Source organism: Bombus vancouverensis, chromosome 4 (assembly GCF_051014615.1).
Source record: "Bombus vancouverensis nearcticus chromosome 4, iyBomVanc1_principal, whole genome shotgun sequence".
Classification (NCBI taxonomy): Eukaryota; Metazoa; Arthropoda; class Insecta; order Hymenoptera; family Apidae; genus Bombus; species Bombus vancouverensis.
In genome coordinates this window covers 13,796,553-13,817,280 of record NC_134914.1, presented here as the reverse complement: position 1 = coordinate 13,817,280, position 20,728 = coordinate 13,796,553, and the positions used below count along the sequence as shown (strand labels likewise).

Here is a 20,728-nt window from a genome sequence, read left to right as displayed (position 1 = left end):
AATATTGTAAGTATATATTTTTTTGTTGAAATTACTATTGTAGAATATAGTGTTTTAAATTGTTACTGAGTTATAAATGAAACCATATACAAAATATATTGTATAATAACCTGAATAACTGTGTAAACTAACGAGGATTATGTTTAGTAAATTCGGTTAAATTTTAAGATTAAGTAGAAATTTTTAAGGGAATTCACAATTATGCTCTATTTTGATAAGAAGCTGCCATAATTTATGATTTATTTCCTTGTAAATGGCCTGTTGACGGCCAATTTCAAATTTTGTAAAAAAGAGTTAACATAGTAGATATAAAATTATTAAAAAGCTGAAGATGAATAATCTTCTTTTTGCCATTATAGCAATTATTTTTTAATGTAATGAAATAAAAATTTATATATTTCTGATATTGAAAATTAAAAAGGATTTTTATATCTTCAGAATTAATAGAATAAAATAAAGAAAGATTTTTTTTTAATATTTTAGTCGGCTGTGGATTCCTTTAACTCGTTACAACGTCCGTGTACTTTCCCTTTTTCTATTTCTATACATTTGACGAAAGTTTCAATTTCGGAAGCTGCTAATGAGATTTACGATTTAGAAATTTCAATTCGATGGCAATCCATCTTTGGAAATTCTTTGTATTCCATTCGGATATTATTTGTCTTCCATTTTCCATATCCTCGCAGATCCTCCCAGATTTTTGTGTAAATTGCCTGTCAGTATTATCAAATAATGCCAGGAGCGTTATAGATCGATAACTTTGACATCATCCTTACTCGTACTACTTATTTCATTTTCCTAGAAAATTATTCTGTTAAGATATCCTATATATATCTTCTTCACAAACGTAAAATTTCAATTAAAATTACTATATCTTTTTAAAACAATTTTATTTTTAATTTTCTCAAATTAATCATTTAGATTAATTTAGAACTAAAATACAATAAACTAAAATGTTTGTTAGTATTAAGTTTTTACTGACTACTTACATGAACTCTGAAACTAAAAAATATTGAAAGATCTATTACATTATATTTACTATTATAAACATTTAGCAATATTGAATTGTATTTAGTGGCAACAAAAAGTATTTGTTCAACACTGTATTTATTATAACATTTACATATTAATTAATTAAGTCCAAGCACATTAAGTTTTATATCATTTGGTAGTATTTTGATATAACTGCAAAAAACTTGGTACTATGAAAATAAAATGTGAAAATAAAACCTGATCAACATTTTTTGTGACCACTATATATACAATTTCTTCCATTTACCATACATCTAAATCCATTCTCTAGAAATTCTTTCAACGTCATCCCCATAAACATTGTATACACTTCTATTGACTATTGTCGTACCAATAAAAAAAAGTGTATATATAATTACTTATGTATGACGTTTGATTACTTATGATGGAATCGTAAGAGGCAACGATTATCCGCTAAGACGAAATAACATAATTGTAAAGGTGAACGTTCATTCATGTTTCATGGAGGAGACTTGTGTTTTATGTTTGTTTCATGTTACAATGAGCACCCATTATTAAACTACGGACTGTGATTCAGGCCGGGGTAGGCACGTGCGATGTATGCGCGGACGAGACAGCGGTGCGAGGCGCAAAGCGCAGCCGCAGTCGTCGCTCGGATCTCGATCGGGCCGGTTGCGTACTGTGTTTGTAGGTAGATTCGCGAGCTACCAACAAGCGTCGTTTAGTCCATTCCGAGCCGTGCAATCGAGATGGTCTTTTTCCTAGTTTTTCTATATGACCACGCGTAAGCATTGCTCTTCTGCGTGTGTTTGTTTTGCTCCTAACATTTATCTATCTCGCGACCGTGTAACGACATTTAAGTAACGATCGTTCGTTCGTTCGTTCTTCCTTTTAAGACTTTAAGAAAGTGAGACAGAGAGCCAACGAGATAAAAAGAGTACTATAATTCAAATCATCATGGATCGATCGTCGAAAATGATTCTACGAAAGATCATTATAGATTTCGTGTGCTTGCTTATTGGTAAGTGGATCAACGTATTCATGCGTACGTATAGATGCGCGAACGAATAGTCCGAATATTTCCGTGATTCGTAGCACGAGTGGTAAACGACTGGCTTGGAGAGATTCCTTTGTATCCGCGCCAGAAGAGTACGATGAACGATGATTACGTTATATCGGGCGGCTGTCAGATTGACAGTCGAGGCGCCGCATGCGGCCTGTTTGATCTCTCAGCGAACTAACCTTTAAATTGGCAGGTGCTTACCTCGTACGGAATTAAGAATCTATCGCAATGTAGGGTAAAGTAGGGTTATTTCAGTGAGAAAGATACTTGAGTCAAGCTAAGTAATTTAACTTGTAATTCGTGGAATTTGCTTATGAATAGTTTTTGACTGATCTATGTTTGAAAACAGACTCGTTCAACTTGCTATTAGTGGCGTAATAGACAATCAAATATGTAGATCGTATACATCGTATACATTGAGAGAGCTCGACGGCCATGGTTCTCTACGAGGACATAATTTTTACTCGTCAAAAGGAATGAAGTTTGTCCAACTAAGATCGTTAGTTGTGATTATAATTTAGCAATGTGTATTACTTTATTTCTAGAAATTAGTTTCCTATTTATTCTATTATTTCTTATATAATACCTCCTGACTTGGATAACTTTACCATTATTCGAATTATATTCATGTTTTCCATATTCTTTCACTCTGAATCTAGAGTATGTAGACGATATTTTATGTAGAGTCTAGAGTATGTAGACAAGCCTGACTATTATATACAAAGATTATATACTAAATAACTCGTATACGAAATCGTACGTTGTACGTTACTATAAACCTATAAACAATGTATTGTCATTACTAGACTACTGATGATTATAAAAATCTATATTTTTATAAATATAATTAAGAAACTAGAAGTTGGGTAAAAAATTGTTTTATCTGTTAGATGTTGTAAAGATTTCTATATAGATTACTATACGGTGCACGATCTTCAATTGTATTCACAAAAATATGAATTTGCAGAACTATCTATAATCTAGTCGTTACCCTATTAAACTTTCATCTAGTACCATTAGTACGATTATAATGTCGTGAAGAAATATATACTATTATAAATATACGAGTCGCTTTCTAGCTCAGAGTGTACGTTGTGCGTGTCTGAAGGTTATTGTTTAGGTAGGCGAGCTTCCAATGCTATATGGTACATACCAATTCGAGATTCGAGTATTCTAATGCACGAACGACGAATCGATCGTCTGCTACATTCTCCTAACGTAATTTAGGCGAACCTAAACAAACGTACAACGTGCGTTCGATGCCGCGGCATCGATAATGCTTTTTCAAGCGTTCGAACGTTTTCCGGTTTGCACTTCTTTTTCCTTTGATCCCTTAGGTATGTTTTTATTGCATTATCTGCACGCGTACGTGTCTTCCAAACAAATTCTTTAGTTTGTTGCTGATTTCTTTAGTTCGTTGATTTTGCAATGTTGAATTATGGAAAGGTTATGAAAAATTGTTTAGATTATCTTGGTAAACACAGGAGAATAGTAACACCCTTTAGCTCGATCGATTTAATCTGAGAAGTGGTGACACGGTTTCGTTTAACGGGTTATCTGGTACACTGCAGTTATTCGATATTCTTTCTATTTCATAAAAATTTGATATTTAAGGCAATCCAATAAACTTTTTAAACCAGAAACTTCTTCCTTATTAGACCGTCTTTGTCGCAATATATCCCATGAATATTAATGTAAAATTTAAATAAGGTTTATTAATTTATGGAAAGACAAAGTTATGAGGATTGCTCAAAATAAGAAAGAGCATTGAAACAAATTGTAAAAAATTGTAAAAGTATTCGAAATATTTCTTTGTTTCTTATCTATAATATAATATAAATATGATGAGATGTACAAAATTAGAAATCAGAATTAAAACAAAATGAAGGGTGGAAGATTTCGATTTATTTAAAATAATTTCAGGTGTTGGTCTTTTGTGATTTATATTTTGTAATTCGTGGTTGCAGAATAATATATTTATTTTGAGTTGGGCGATTTTTTCGAAGGTCTCATTTGAAATTCTGTTCTTCTCGAATCTGTCTCGGTGTCGCAATATCGCCTGTAGAATACAAAAATAAGCTGAAACTCGAGAAAAAATATCTTCAGACGTTTCTTCACTAGAAAATCTTTATTCATTCGCAATATACAATTCAATAATAAAAAGATAGAATAAAAGTTTATCATATCGACGATTAAGTAACTTTTTCCTAGTTTATAACCTAATTTAAAGTATTTATATGCAAATTAGATTATCATGGAATACATTTGAAGGGAACTAAAGTTGGAATAGAAAGTTGATTGTCCTTTTAGATATTTATTCTTCATGTTGGTGTAATCATTTGTCAGAAACGAAATTTATTACCGAAAACCAGATTTATTGCTGTTTCTGGTTCACCCGCCATCATCTATGGTCATTCGAAGCAATGCCGCGTCGCGTCGTTGAGACCGAAGAATATTTACGACGTACAAAGAAAAGAAAGAGGCAAAACAGAAAAAGATACTGACTGTGTTAAAACGTGCGAATCCAACTTCGTAGGTGAATTGGACACGTAAGAATAAAAATATATTGTGTGTTATTCAATATTTCGATATTTTAAAGTTATGAACTCATAGTATTATACACGTACAGTCGTCCTATCTGTAAGAAAAAAAATGTAAGATTCATAAATCTGAGTTGCGATGTAAGTTTCTAAATTTTATTCTATTACCGAGTTTCTGACGTGTAAAAAGAATCGGTGATAGACAGAACAGATGATATACAAGAGCGTTATTTTTTAGATTTCGATGAAACTTTATAGGTTAGATAGAGGAACGAAAAATACTGGACTCATGCGTACGCAGGTGTTACATATACAATAAAACTGACGAGAACTGACGATTGTCACGAATTCAAAAGGTTTTCACACGTTCTAGAATTTTTACTATGTGAATTTCTGCTATAGTTACATCTGTTTTATATCTTAGAAAGAGATAGAAGTTAATAGAATGGTATTATCTTTGACATTTTGGTATGATAAAATAGCGAAGAATTCATTCAAACGAACGAGTCAGAAAATAATTTCTTTGTTCTTAAAATTTCCTAAATCTTTACAGCATCAGATATAAAAAACTACGTATTTTCCACTTTTTATATGAAATGGATATTAATAATTACTTATGCTATTGAAGATGTGAAATTTATATTATATTGGTAACTTAACCTAATCTACCTGGTTAGGTTAAACCACATACCTTCGTATTCATTTCTTTTTCTTCTTTTTCCGTGTCTTAGACTACGTTTGTAGCAGATGCATGTTCCATTTATTATTAAAATTAATAATTAAAATTAAATATATAGTTTCTCTTATAAGTGTATGCATTTCGATTTTCAGACGTTTCGTTCGTAAAAACGACATTACCTCAATACATAGATTCATATGTATATAGTTTAATATAAGTTGTAATAGTGTACATAATTCACTTCTGAAATTAAGTTCACGTTTTTGGAAGGCATGGTTCACAAAAGTCACGAGTAAAAGAGAAGAGACGAAGTATTATGTACCTCTTATTGGACAAAGAGAAACGCGACCGTCCACTGGCCACAGATGAAAACCAGATAATACAAAAATGAGTATTATTCATGGCGGGAAGTAGGCCGAGGGCATTTTCGTCTCGAAAGTTGCTCGCAGGTGTCTATTTGTTCCACCTTTGTTTGCGCGTTTGTCTTCCAATTCAACGCGTGAATAAGCTTGAATCGTGCAGGTTGCCTCATTTTTCTTCTTCTTCTCTCTTTCATTAAAATCTATATTTTAATGTATCGCGACCAACTGTGTTGTTAATGAATCGATATGAACGACAGCGATAGGCGAGTTACGATAGCCGCGGCAAATTTGAAATTATATTAAGAACAATAGCGGATCTCTGTTTTAATTAGATACATAATTGTTTAATTGGGTTCCCTTTGTTTAACACTGAATCTTCTAGGGTAGTTGAAAGGACCAATTTGTAATTTCTCATGACAATTTTGTTGATTTATATAAGTTTTACAACATTCGTATTATCTGCATCTTTAAGATTTTTCTCAATTATCCATTTTCCACAATGACTGGAATACGTATAACTCAGTGATTGAAATATTTATTGGATACTATATAGTAATAGTTTATTGGATATTGTAATAACATAATATATTCTGTAGTGTGTAGGCTGTTATTATATTATTAAATATATTGGAGTATATGCTCTGGGAGGTAGGATGTTGATTTAAGATAGCAGTGTGTTTTAAAATTAAAATAATTGGTACGCGTGTAATGTATGTATAACGATGGAAATAGGCGGAGGCAGTATGTGATTATGTATTTATGTTGTTGCTTGTGACGAGGGAGGAAGGTAGTCGATAAATGAAAATGAAAAGAGTATTTTCTTAAATCCATTATGGAAGAAGTTACCGGGCCAATAAGTTAGTAATATATTAAAGAAAATGAGAGTTAAAAAGTATACGCATATATAATACACGTTCTACATACACGTTAGCTCATAACGATATGTTAACAATTTCATAAATTTTCAATAAATTTTCAGTGACACGTTGATATTGCTTCGATGAAAGTAATTTAAAATAAAAGCCAGTCTCAGCGGATTGTTCATTGTTCTTCGAAAAGAACTGTAAGTAGAACAAGAATTAGCATGGTCTAATAGTAGCGTATGGTCTTTGATGACTTTGTAAATAAATGATGTCGATGTGCGAACTGTCTGGCTGATGTCTGAATAAATATCGTGTTATGATCGATGTGGGTCGATAAATACACGTCTAAAAAAATTTCATATTCTTGCCTCGCTAGAATATAAAATCTAGATGTAATAAAATCGAATGAAAATCAAAATTAGAATCTAAATATAGAGAGGAAGTTTAAAGGGAAAGACATCAATTTAATTAATTTTAAAATTTACAACTTTGAACTTGAGAAATATCAAAATATAAAAATCATAAATCAAACTATACGAGTATATTAAAGAATATAACAATTAAAGTTAACAGATTCGAAAGGATGCTTTTCCTTTTAACACCTAGCCGGTATTCTTTGACGCGCTGTTCACTTTTTGCTGGGTATTATACTCGATCCTTCGAAGTATAACTGGTGGCCACCGAGCGGAGCGTGTCTTTTACGATTCTCTCTAATAACTGAACCCTTTCAAACTTCGTTAAGCGGCACAAACAGGTCCGGCTCAGTGTGTAGGGCATTAGCGGCAATTTTGTCGGAACCTGTGTGTCACTAGGCCTCCCTGTAATACATGGTAGATCGAAGCCATTCAACGAGCCGCAAGTGTAGATTAGCCGCTCAAAATCGCCTTGATTCAATGACTGAATGGAAGGTCAGTAGCTCTCTCGATAGTCTTGTTGCTTCGTTTCGTTAGTCGGTGTTAAATACTTCCCACGAATGTCCCTCTCGCGTACAGGGTGGTCTTTCTATATATTAGCTGATATACATATATCAGCCGTATCTCTTTATTACCCCGTTTCTATATCTTTTCTCCTCTTCTTCTACGATAAAGACGAGAAGGGAAATTTTGCGTTTAAAGTGTTTAAAGTTTAATTATTATCGGGGATTTTGCAAATTAACGTATCACATATATTTTATCAACCCCTACTGGAATGTATCTTTGGGCTGGAAGAAAATATTTTCGTTTCTTCGTTGTTAAGAATAAAAATATTTTTAGAATTTTTTTTTTAATTCGATTAAAATTAATATCAGTTAATGGTTGTTCGAGGACTTTTTAAAGTACGATGTTCGATCGTAAACAGGATTAATATTGCCTTTTTCTCTGTAATTTTTACCTATGGATACGGTAGGATATAAAATTTGCAATTTTTTAAGTAAAAGATTGAATAGAGATATTTTGTTCTTTTCCCCCTCAAGTGTATTTTGGTAGATTGATTTACATGAATACAAGAAAGAAGTGTAGATAAATGTTTATTCGACGGATGCATCTACGATCGATTGATGTCTAATTTTACTACGAAACATCAGTCGTGTGTTTATACTCGAATGAACGTGAAGTTCCGAAGGTGTAACATTAATAAACTTCTACACGTACCATACTTGACTGCACAGCTATGTTGTTTTACAAATTGAACATTCATAAATTACCGATAACTACCGATCAAAATAACGATATATCGTGTTATTTGTTTGATGAGATTGCAAGAAGACTATTCATCACGAACTTTTGCTAAGCAGTGAAATTAAATGCAGCAATCAGATTTTTGTCTTATTTATTTATTTTTGTCTTATCATTACGATGTTTTAATAATAATGCAATAATATAATGGTAAGATACAATGACGCAATGCCCAGCAAAATTACGATCAAGCTATCTAATTTCTGTTTATTTCTTCTAAACAAAAAGTTGCTGCTTCTCTTCATAAAAGATAAAATCCGATTAAACAATTAAGATTTTTTTTTAAGAAAAAAATTAGTAGCTATTCGGATAAAGGAAATAGAAATTAGACGATGCAACACTAATACGCGATGATAAAATTTATATAGAACCTTATACGCGATATACAGGGTGGTTGGTAACTGGTGGTACAAGTGGAAAGGGGGTGATTCTACGCGAAAAAAGAAGTCGAAAATATAGAATAAAAATTTTTCGTTCGAGGCTTCGTTTTCGAGAAAATCGACATTGAATTTTGGCTCGGTACGCCTGCACTTTATCGCGTCTCGTTATAACGGATCTCACTGTAGATCGTTGTCTCGATGGAAAAATTAAAAAAAAAATTTTATTCTATATTTTCGACTTCTTTTTTCGCTTGTACCACCAGTTACCAACCACCCTGTATAAAACATAATTATAATATTATACAACTTTGAAATTACATAGCCAGCGTAGAGTTAGAAAAGATTTAAAGGCAACGCACTGATATCGTAATTTCGCCTCGATTCACCATAGGCGCGATCGATTATTGCATATTAAATAATCCAATTGCGCTTCCTCGGATGATATCACTGCTACGGTAAATCTACGGTTTTTATTAGGCACCAGACGCGAGCAATATCCGTGTAAATGCGTAAGCAATCGCGCGTATACCAGTACGTTTGCGGTTAGCCGGCTCTATAATTCATCCTGAAATCACTTTGCACATCGTTGACAACTGCTTTCATTATATTTTTCTCCTCACACCGTGTATACTATGTCATTCTGACGCGTCTGTGGTATTTTCTTTCATCGATCGTTGCCATTTCTTTTCTCCTCTTTAATTTTCTCCCCTCCTTCGAGAATTTCTACACTGTGAGCCTATCTGTCACAGCCGTGGATAAATGTCGAGCCGAGGAACAGGAAGATGAGTGTTGCGGCGATGTGCGCGAGTAGGAAGCGCGAGGGAATAGTATGTCCGCGAGCCATGAAATATCGAGGCGAAAAGGACACGATCCGCGACTGAGAACGCGATACCATGTGAACCTCATTGCCTCGAAACCGTTACCGCTGCCACATAACGTTGGCTCAGCTCTGGAAAGGTCGTTCGTTAAACAGTCTGACCCTGCAATATCTTTGTTTAAAACGTTTCCGTCGTTGCGTACGTACCGATAAAGTATAAACGCGTGCACGTTCTTAAGCAAAGATATTCGCGAATTTACACGTCAACCGTGTTCTCTATCTCGAGAAGTCTGAGTCATTAACTTGTCTTGTAATTATTGTTTATTATAACGATTGCCTCTCGTCTTAGTCACCGTGTTTACGTTCATTTCCTAAACTCTTATCTTGCTAATTACTTCACTCTGTGTATCGGTACCTTGCGTTCTAATAAGTTTGCTTATCTTACATCGTATTGCGAAATAGTACAGTATATTGGCTTGGCAACCAAGTGATCGCGGGTTTTGTCAATACCATCTAATGAGAAAATCCGCAATCACTTAGTTGCCAAGCCAATAGTACACTTATGGTACCAAATACAGCGTGGAGATTTTTTCTCTGTATAGTAAATACGTAAAAATCGAGAAATTATACAGGGTGGTTGGTAACTGGTGGTACAAGCGAAAAAAGAAGTCGAAAATATAGAATAAAATTTTTTTTTTTTAATTTTTCCATCGAGACAACGATCTACAGCGAGATTCGTTATAACGAGACGCGATAAAGTGCAGGCGTACCGAGCCAAAATTCAAAGTCGATTTTCTCGAAAACGAAGCCTCGAACGAAAAATGTTTATTCTATATTTTCGACTTCTTTTTTCGCGTAGAATCACCCCCTTCCCGCTTGTACCACCAGTTACCAACCACCCTGTATAGAGTTGGCGACATAGGTCAGATGATATAACAACGATACACCACTGAGTGTACTCACGTTTATGTCGATTTAAGCCATCGCTCCAATATAATTTTTGAAATTTTCCCTTTTCGAAATTGATCCTGACGAGTGGGATAAAAATGTAGGATAAAATACTCGATCGTTGTTGCGTTCAAGTAAAAAAGAGTATCTCGTCGGAAGACAGAGAATTATGCTTATACTTTTTCTACCGCCTGTAATGTGTACGTAGGTGTACTTTATTCCGAACGAGTCCGGCCGTTTAGATGGAAATTAGTTGATGGATTTTGTTTCAGGTATTCGGATAGGGGGAATTTATTTAAATGTGAACGATGTGGGTGTTTGTATTCACAGGATGATTTAACGTTGTGGGCGTAGAGATTGATGAGGGGAGCAGGTAATAGGGAAATATAGTGAAATGTAGAGAGGAAGATGATTCTGATAAAAGATCGAAGTCGTTGGAAAAGGTTCTGCGCTTCGAATGTTTGTCTATGGATTTGTCATTTTTAAGACGATTTGTCCGAAGAATCAGTTACAGAATTGTATTTTTCTTTTATTTCATATTTATAGTTTAATGGTAGTTTCATAGTAAAGTTTAATTTGTTTAAAAATTTGTCTAAATCACAGACCTATTTAGATATTGTTTCACGTGATTTCTCACTCGTAGCGTTCAGACGAGGAAATTCTACTTGCGTAGCATACCCTTTCGTGGTTTTCTCTTCTTCTTCGAACTCCAGTACCAGTTTACAAAATTACTGGCGCGTATTACGTTGTACTTAAAACACACGCTCTCGAGCAAGTTTTATTATTAAACGATGATAAATAAATGGCTGCTAATCATCGGAAGCTGATGAATTAATAAAGTTGTTTGAAGTGACGAGGTGTGTCGATGATATTATCATGACAGAGCAATTTATTTATTCTATGACGAAAATATAAAAATATTATTATACGTAATAGTACGCGTTACATTATTATTTACGTACATCAAATCGTATAACAGGTAGATAAAAATTATTTTAACTGCCGTTCGAGTTATTTATGCGTATAAAAATATAGCGAGAAGTGGATAGATAGAGAACGATATAACGAGCTACGTATCTGATAAATTGCTTGCTATTTTATTTTTGGAATTTACAGTGGAAAGTCTCTTTTGTTGCGCGTAAAGTAACATATTCCCTCTCGATGGTTCCATCATGTTCGTAGTAGCTAGCAAACTTCTACATTTCCTTTCCGCGGCTCGACTTTATGATGTAATAAAATATGTAAAAGTCATTATCATGGCAGATAGCAAACTTATTTTCGAAATGCCAGACACATTAAGTCGCGTTTCATGTTATATTCATTTACTTATATAAAATATAACAAAACAGTATAGAAGATCTCGAAGAGGATAACACTGTTGAAATCGAATATTTTTACTTTAAATAATCTCTACAATGTTAATATACTATCTATCGCATCTTTACTTATCTGATAAGAAAAATAATAAAATATTCTAACGAAACAAAGCAATGAATATAAATCTAGCCAGAACTTTCAACTAGAATCTCAAGCTTTAATATCGACAAATTTGGTATAAATTTCTGCATATACAAACATATATGGAAATGAATTCCAAGCGATAGTCGTATGCAAATAATTGCCAAGGTAATTCTCCAAGCGACTCTACAAATATCGTCAAGAAGAATACACAACTGGCTCTTTAAACACGTCCGTGCATTTCCAAAAATTTGCGCAAAAGCAACAGCGAAAGATTGTCAAACGATATCGAATGGAATTGTACATTTCTCGAAAAATTGAACTCCACTAAGCATCGCGACACACGTGATATTTCTTTTTGCAACTATACGAGATAGCCTTGTGATCAAACAACGTATCTGTTTGAGTGGAAGTTGCGGCTAGAATCGAGGTCGCTTGACGTACAGCTTCGCCATGGTGACGATCGTGGAATCGTCCGCTTGTTTATTGCCAAAAGAGCACAGAACGACCGAGAGTAAGTTTCGCGTCTCGAATACAAAGAAGAACGTGACAGAGACGCTTGTGATACGTTTTATTATCGGTACGATCGATGAAAAGGATAGGTGAATGGCAGCGTGAAGCAACGGTATAGTTAAATGGTTGGGATGCTTAGTCATCCGGTGTGCAGAAATTCGCGTCGATGACGACTGCTCGAGGTATACCTATGCTTTCAAATAGATGTCAAGGCGGATCTAAATCTGTTTTGCTTAGACTGTACGTGATATGCCCGTCCCGTTCGTAATCGCGAATAATACGCACGTATTGTGTTCATTATCAGTCCTTGCATAACACGCGTTCACCAAGTGCATTCGAACCGCGAGTATTACAGCCAGGAAGATTACCGACACGGATACTGTTACTGCAAATTGTTTTCGTATTCGTATCGATTACGTTTATTGGCAGCGAGAAACGCGAGAAACATGTTGATGCTCGCGATTCTCCTTTCACATTGTATTGTTAGATGAAATAACAGAAAGCATAGTACGTTTATAGTTGGATCACGTACGTTCCGTGTCATTTAAAATGGAATAATAGCTACGTCTCGATGTCTTTAAGATTTTTATTCGTACATTCTATATATATTTATATATTTATTTATGCGTGTGTATATATATATTTATTTTTAACATGTAACAAATAGAAAGAAGAAGATCAATGTATTTCGTCATTATTGTTTTAATTCGTATCACCTGATAAATACGATTTACAAACAGGGATATTGCTAATATTAAAGCGTACGATTTTTAAGTAACATTCCACGTTCGATGGTTCCATTCTGCTGCATTTTTCCCCCGAGATTAATTTAACGTTGGTGGTTACGTAAATTTGACAAACGTATGGCGATTGTATATAAACTATTTGGATTCGAAGATTACGACTCTCCTTATGAGTGGGTAATATCTTCCTTATCTTCGTGTGTACTTTTTGTTAAACATATGTGACGTTATGTAAGTTGCAGGAACGTGCGTATGTTTGGGAGTAGGATATTACGCCGCTTGTAATAATATTGTGATAGTAATAGCGATATTTTTACCAGAGAACTAACGCATTTCATAAATAAATCACGCAAAAAGAGGATCTAAGCGATAACGCATAATTTCTGAATAATTCATGCGTAAATAAGGAGAGGCAAATGAACAGAATAATTTGTAGCTCGGTTTAATTTAATTCGAAACCTCTCTCTCTCTCTTTTTCTCGCCTTTTACATTTAGATAATCGAATGGGAGTTAAAACTCGTTATCCGCCTGCGAAGCGTTCAGACTATCTATATCAATGATTTCAATTTTTCACGAACAGCAGAACAAACAAGTTTGTACGCGCGTAACGCAGAATTAATGGAAGCGTTTATCCAGTTTTTGCTTGTTATATTTACCATAGAGCGTTAATTAAAATTCTAAATAGAGTACTTTTATCCAGAACGGATGTTACGACATCGAGTATAGTGGTTCGGATAAGCATGCAACCCAATTAGACGAATGACAGAGAACGCGCGATAATTATCGTTGATTATCATTAACGGCTGTCGAATAGTTCGAAGTTTAACTTTATTCTAACGAATTGCACATTTTTCAGTCAAATCAACTTCCTTCAACTTGCGATTAAAATAGTAACAGACGTAATAAGACGTTAAGAATATATCAACTCGTCCTAATTCAATGGTCGCCTGCCTACTCTATGTTTAGTTTCAATTTAACGCGAATTCTACGTTTAGTTCGAATTCTATTCCACGTTCGATTCCGATTCGTTTATGTTCGAGCAATATTGTCACGTACAGTTTGTAATTTAATTATACAGGGCGTCGCGCAATGACGGAATGACATCACGTAGCACATGGAACCAAATCGATCGACTGCACTTTCTATCAATTTCTAAATTACACGAGCGCGCGTCCAATGTGCCATTTTCAAAAAATAAATTACTTATTCTCGCTGGTACTGTTGTGAGAAACTCCAACCTGTACAAGCTATTTATCCTTCGTGAAAATGGGCAATAACATTTTTTAGCGTGGAGCTTCATCCTCGGAAAGATGAAGCTGGAAAATTCTGCGGATAATCACCCAACTACGTCTCGGTAGACGTTGCTTCCTCGTAGGATCGATCGTTATAATAATCTTCGAGTTGGCTAATATCATTAGGTCGTTATACCGGTGCGATTATCGCTACGATATTGTAATTACAAAGTGCTTGATTTTACTTGCAATCGCAGAGTTCATCAACGGGCGCGTACAATTTATCGAAGAAGTTCCAAAGTTTCGTAAACGACAAGAAATAACAATTCGACGGAGGAGTATATTTAGCTTGAAGTTGAACAAAAAGCGGAACAAGAGTAAAATGCACGTTACAGCGTTGGAAACGGCTGGAAATGTCGGAGCGATTACCCGCCAAAATTTCACCCCTTGTCTGCTATTCAACGAGGCGATAAAACGGTGTGTGAGTTCTTGGAAAGGCAATCCGTGCGCCATGCCAATAGCTCCAAAAACACACGGTACCTCGCATATTTCTAAATATTACCGGCTGCCCCTGTGGTCAGCAATAAATTCCAGGCACAATCACCGGCGAATGATCATGAAACTTCAAGCAGTGCGTAAAATATATGCAACAGCGGTGAGCTCGAACGTAGTCCGGCTACATAAATAATGACCACGTGTGATCCCGTGCGAGTAGCTACAGTTGTTACAACCTGCTCACCGTATTGCCTCGTTTTGCTTAAAAGCGAGCCTGACAATTATCTTAATAGCTGACTCGGTCGAGCCGAGGTATTTCCAGGTAGCGAAGGCGAGGCATCTCACGATTTTCATCGAGTAAACAGCGAAGGATAACAGCGTCGGCGTTCCACCGGCTGCTACGCCGTAATTTCACCACGCCGGTTTATTCCTGATTTTTCCGCCCCTTTTCGCCTCGCCTTGCCATCTCATATTAGATAGTAGCGATAGATAGCGCGAACGATGGATCCTCGGTAGCTTATCGGCCCATGGTTATCGAAAATTATGGAAACTCGTTGCGCGGCAAACGCAATGCGCCACAGATAAGAGAACTGCTGTTCAATTTTCGAATTATCGTAGCCACGGTTGATCGTCCGCTCGCTCGTGGAATCGTTGCGGGTGAAAAAGAAAAATCGAATCGACGCAACCGGCAATCTCTGCTCGATATCTGGCTGAAATGTGACGCAACCGCGTTGGTGATCGGCGAATTATGAAAATCGACTCGTTGACTTATTATGCCTGGGTTCGGCCAGTAATCGCAACTGATAAAGTTGTACTTACGTACGTTCCGTTGAAACAGGGTGTGCCTTTTAATGTGCTGTATAATCTTTCAACGTGGCGTTTCTAAGCTCGTACAAGGTGGGAGGAGACGCCAGTTGTTAGGCGGTTTTGATTAAGCGTTTTGCAGGGATTTTTTTATCGATTACTCGTGGCAATTGCGACAGCGATGATAAGCATAGGAAAGATCGTCGAGGATATAAGTAGAGGATACGAGGTTGAGAATTTTTGCGCTAGATTTCTGGTAACAAACGTAAGCAGATTTCCGACAAGATGTACGAATCAACGAAGATAATCGAGTGATAAAGGAATTTTAAGCGAAGATCTTGTTAACCAGATTTTCCAATAGGCGAAACAATCTTCCAAAATTGTCAAACTTTGTGTCTTTGTTGAAAGAATTTTCTTGCAATATTCGGTCGTGTACTTAGTGATAGAACGCTATCCAAATATGTCAAATATGAATCACGAGTCGTAACGTAGATTACGATTCGAGTTATAACGTTGTCACGTTGTTTAAAGTTCCGCAGCGAAGGATAAATTTTGCACCTGTTTGTTTCGACATTTCTCGTGCTTCAGCGTTAATCGAATAATAAACCATCGATCGATAGTTTAACGTTTCGTCATGTTTGCACTTCGATTAAAATGCAGACGGAGCACGTGTCAAACGTGCTGTCAGACGATTGTCAAACAAGGAAGGAGCGCACATATTTTGAATCGCGCAGTACCGTAGTTAGCGCAGGAGCGCGCACGAGCAACAAATTTAGTTATCATTACACGGATAGTCATCGCGTAATACGATGATGTCTCGTTTATGTCAAGGACGATGTATGTATCGTTATTCGCAACGAGCGCCATAAATCTCCTTTCTACTTATGCACGTACGATGACACTCGGAATTAGCAAGTTCGGTCACGTTTCTTTAAGGAAGCGTCAATTGTTGTTCTGTACGTTTATGGAAAATCTATCTAATGATAACGAGGATCCGATAGAAATCTAAAAAAATTGGCAAAAAAAGACGCAGCTTTCATTTTAGATGAAGTTTTAAGCAAATTGTTCGCGAATGACCTTCATACATACTTGGACAATGCTTTGAAATAATTCGAAACTTTCTTCTTTTTTTCAATTATTTGTAATTAGCTCAATTATTTTTATCATTAGCTTGAAATTATGTAGGTATCGCGTGTTGTATGAATCGGCAACAACAAAACTGAAATATTTTACAGCGTAACGGTATTCGCGCTGAGTTAATGCAATTGGCCTTGAACGACACAAGTGTACAAGCTTACGCGTGCGAGGACATTGCGAGAAAATATTTGATGTGTAACGCTACTGTCGTTGACACAATAAAATCGGAAATTACTATATCTTCGCAGATTTCTGTTCATTCGTGCGTCATAACGTCAAATCCTAATCTGACTCAAGCGAAACTTGAGACACGAGTACATAGAGAATCCGATGCTTCGTTGATTTAACGATCTCACCATATTTCTTCCGCTTACTGTATTAATTAAGCAATCTTTCGAGTGAGTACATAGTCGTATTCCAAGCAGTCGTGTAAGCGTTACATCATGTTGTGCTGCATACATATAAATAGCTACGCGTAAGTAGCATGAGAAGTAATATGCACACATTATGTTAGATATATTATGCCGGGTTAATGTTGGAATTTTGGACGTTTGACGAACCTTCGCTCGAATTTTCCATCGTGGTTACAGTTGATATTTATTATTGGTACAAATGTGATTATTACAAGAAAGTACAAGTAACATCAGCGATCGGATGGTCGAAATATCGATGACAATGAATTCAGGTTCGATAACGAATCCACGGCCAACGGGACGACGAATGCGATGTGATGCACGATCTTGGGTGTGTCACTCAACGTGCAAGTAGTACTCCTCTGAATAGACTCCATAGACTCTAATCGCAGTCCAAGCGGAACTGCCCTTATATAGTCCTCTCCCCACCTCTCGGGTCAATCTTTGTTTTTAAGGAGAGCTATATAATTATTCCATACCTGTGTTAGGTACACGTCCCTCCCTCCCGTGACCGTGGCTACGTTCAGTGACCCGTTATGTCACTTCGAGCCCAAAAAGCCTATCGTCACAAACCTTGAGCACCCATAATCGGAACATTACAACTATTTCTTAGTTTTATTACTTAAGTGTAGCTATAGTAAAAACGTCTGGACTAGGGTATTGGGGTTTTCCTCAACATTCCCAAAGGGAGGTCCCGATGTCTTTTCATATATATGAGATGTATCGTGTTGTCTGTGATGATTGTAGCTGCTAATGTAGACGTCGCTATAATAAGCTACTGCTGATTTTCTTTTCATTTTTGTATCATGGAAGAAAAATCGGAGACTCCGGTCGCCGGGATTCGAACCCGGGTTCCGAACGTTCGTAACCTGAGGCGCCAACCACTGCGCTACCGTTGTCCGGTAAAAGTTAGCGTCGAGTGGCGGTATTTGTTGTTGAGTGCCGTCACATATATATATACACAAACACATATTAAAAAAATTTGGGAAATAAAGAAAAAACGATGTGCTTAGTTCGTCTCGAGTTTGATTTAGATTTATCTTAACTTTGAAAGAAGTAGAGAATAAATGGACTGCGGATTTTGATGCATTTCTGATGAATCGAAAGGTGCAAAAATGTAGCTATAGATATATAGAATATACAGATCGTGTAACGTGATCGTGTAACATGTACAAGCGAGTACGAGGTGATTTCTTACGAAAGAACGAAGGGAAAAATATAGAATAAAATGTTCTCCTTTCAAATTTAGTTTTCGAGAGAATTTTGGGTATTCGTTGGATATATATGAATTCGGCTAAGTATCGACTAGACAGGAGTAAATAATTACGAGGCTATTCTACGTACGAAAATAAGTGAACCAATTTGGAACAAAATTTTTCCATTTAAAGTTGCATCTTCACGAAAGTAGAGTCTGTTCGTGTTTAGATAATAATCGATCCAATACACGCGGATGGTACGTTTTCAAGTTCGCTTTGCTCAGGAACCGAGCGTCTTATGAACAAATTTTACTCTACATTTTCCTCCTGTTTTCACACGTAGAATAACATCCTACCGATGATTTTCTGCTGTACAGTCATGTTCAAGTAAATTTTCAAACTCGACTTTCTCGAAAACTAAGCTTCGAACAGAAAAGTTTCATCCTATTGGATTGGCAACTAAGTGATTGCGGATTTTCTCATTAGGTGGTATTGACAAAATCCGCGATCACTTAGTTGCCAATCCAATATCATGAGAAAAATTCTTCAGTTCCATTCTACGCGTACAATTTTATCGTGCTGGTTCGAGGTTTTACGTGCAAACCTCAGCTGCGATTGAAACATTTTTCCTTGAAATTCGCCAATATCTCCGACGTCATTTGAAAACAATTCGCGTGACGCCAACGCGACGTAGCGTCATTCGCCTTCGCGAGCAATGACACGATACAAAGGTGGCGTCATCGCCAATCAAAGAAATTGAATAAAAATGGTACAGGCGGCGATCGACATCTGATGGTCCGTTTTCTGTTTGCAGTGGGTGGTGCGGTGCTGATGTTTTTCCTGTTCGGCAAACCGTACAAGCGTGGATTCTTCTGCAATGACGAGTCGTTATATCATCCGTTCCACACGTCGACTGTAACCAGCGTGATGCTCTACGTCATTGGTCTTTTACTTCCTATATGCACGGTGAGTCACCTGCTGCGATTCTTCATTTCCCTGGTCCGAAAAGAAGCGTCAGACGATAGCTCGACGACGTCGCTATCGTTTTTCTTGCGGTCGGTATATTTTGTACGAGGTGTTTCTTAAACATACAAGGGGTCACGCAGTGTGTGAGAAACGCCGACAGGATGAATTTAAATCTTGAAAATGATACTGTTGACGCGCCAGCAATGCCGAAAACGGCTGACTACCATGTTGACTGAATGGGCTTTTTAAAAGCCAGTTTATATTTTTTAGGATTCTTCTGATGATATATTTTAACATTGTTACGGTCCTTAGCGTGTTAGTTTGAAAGAATTAGAACGTAAACGGGGGAATTTTATAAGGAAGACAGGTGTTTTTTATTTTTACGCGACAAATATTTTATTTTATTTACAAATTATATATGTATATATTAATTGTATATCGTGGTGATATTTTATGGGGAAAGGTGATATTCTAATTCTAAATTACCAGAGTTATCGTTCTGTATTCTCTATTTAATTCATTTTAATTATTTATAGCGGCTATTGTAGTTCAATGCTATTGAAATAAGAGAAACAAGAAAAGAAGTGAATATTTTACAGATTAATTTTAAGATTAGTGGATACACTTTTTGGATCTATCTTTGCAACGTTGTTTACGGTTAAGACGGAACAAATATTTTATATTTTCTTGTTTGCCAAACTTAAAGTTTTTTCACATGCCAGTTAATTGGATTTTGATATTTGTTTATGGAATGCCGATGATCTTTCCCCTTTCAAGGCCTCTTCGTAATATCCATTTATTAATTCATTTGCCCACTATTGTGTTTTTTATCTTATCGACGACAGAAGAACTCATTGTAGGGGGAATGTAATAGAATATACATATTATTCGAGTGAATAAAGAGGCACGACTATTGAAGTAAACGGTTAATAGACTCTAAGTTACTTTTTAAAATAATAATTGGAAAAGGAAAAAGATAGCGCACTGAAATTTTCCAGGTTATTTATTTTCCTTTAGGTAATGAAAATTGGCATTTACGCAGTTCAACGAAAACAACGTTCATCTGTTTCATTTAATAAATTAAATATTTTTTGAAAAAATTAATAGGTAAGAAATCATTCCAGGCGATAGTCTTTAATGACTCGGCTTGTGTATCGTAATTAATTTAAGCCAGTTGAGTTAATTATTTACTCATTACGTAATAAACTTTCGAGTAATCAACATTTTACAAAGATATTCGGAAATGTTATGCATGCGAATTTTTTTTTAAGAAACAGCTAATAGAATTTTAAGGAAATAAGCTTTTAAGGAAAGATAGTTATGTTTCGTGGCAAAAAAATTGAGAGATAAAATATGACTCTGTTTTTACATTTTTTCATCTGTGCGCGATTTTTAGCAATGATATCTAAAT

The 20,728-nt window shown here is 35.7% G+C and overlaps 1 protein-coding gene across 4 annotated transcripts in view; it reads left to right on the top strand.

Annotated features, from left to right (window-relative positions):
• The first annotated feature begins 1,629 nt into the window (after positions 1–1,629).
• The window catches only part of wun (wunen), a 59,771-nt gene continuing 40,672 nt past the window's right edge, over positions 1,630–20,728 (top strand). For all 4 annotated transcript variants that reach the window (XR_013058263.1, XR_013058262.1, XM_033333720.2 and 1 more), the window contains exons 1-2: positions 1,630–2,014; positions 19,166–19,317. Coding sequence is in view for 2 of the 4 variants with exons in the window: in XM_033333720.2 (XP_033189611.1) it covers positions 1,951–2,014; positions 19,166–19,317 (216 nt within the window). In the remaining 2 variants the exon portion in view is untranslated. The remainder of the gene's footprint in view (positions 2,015–19,165; positions 19,318–20,728) is intronic.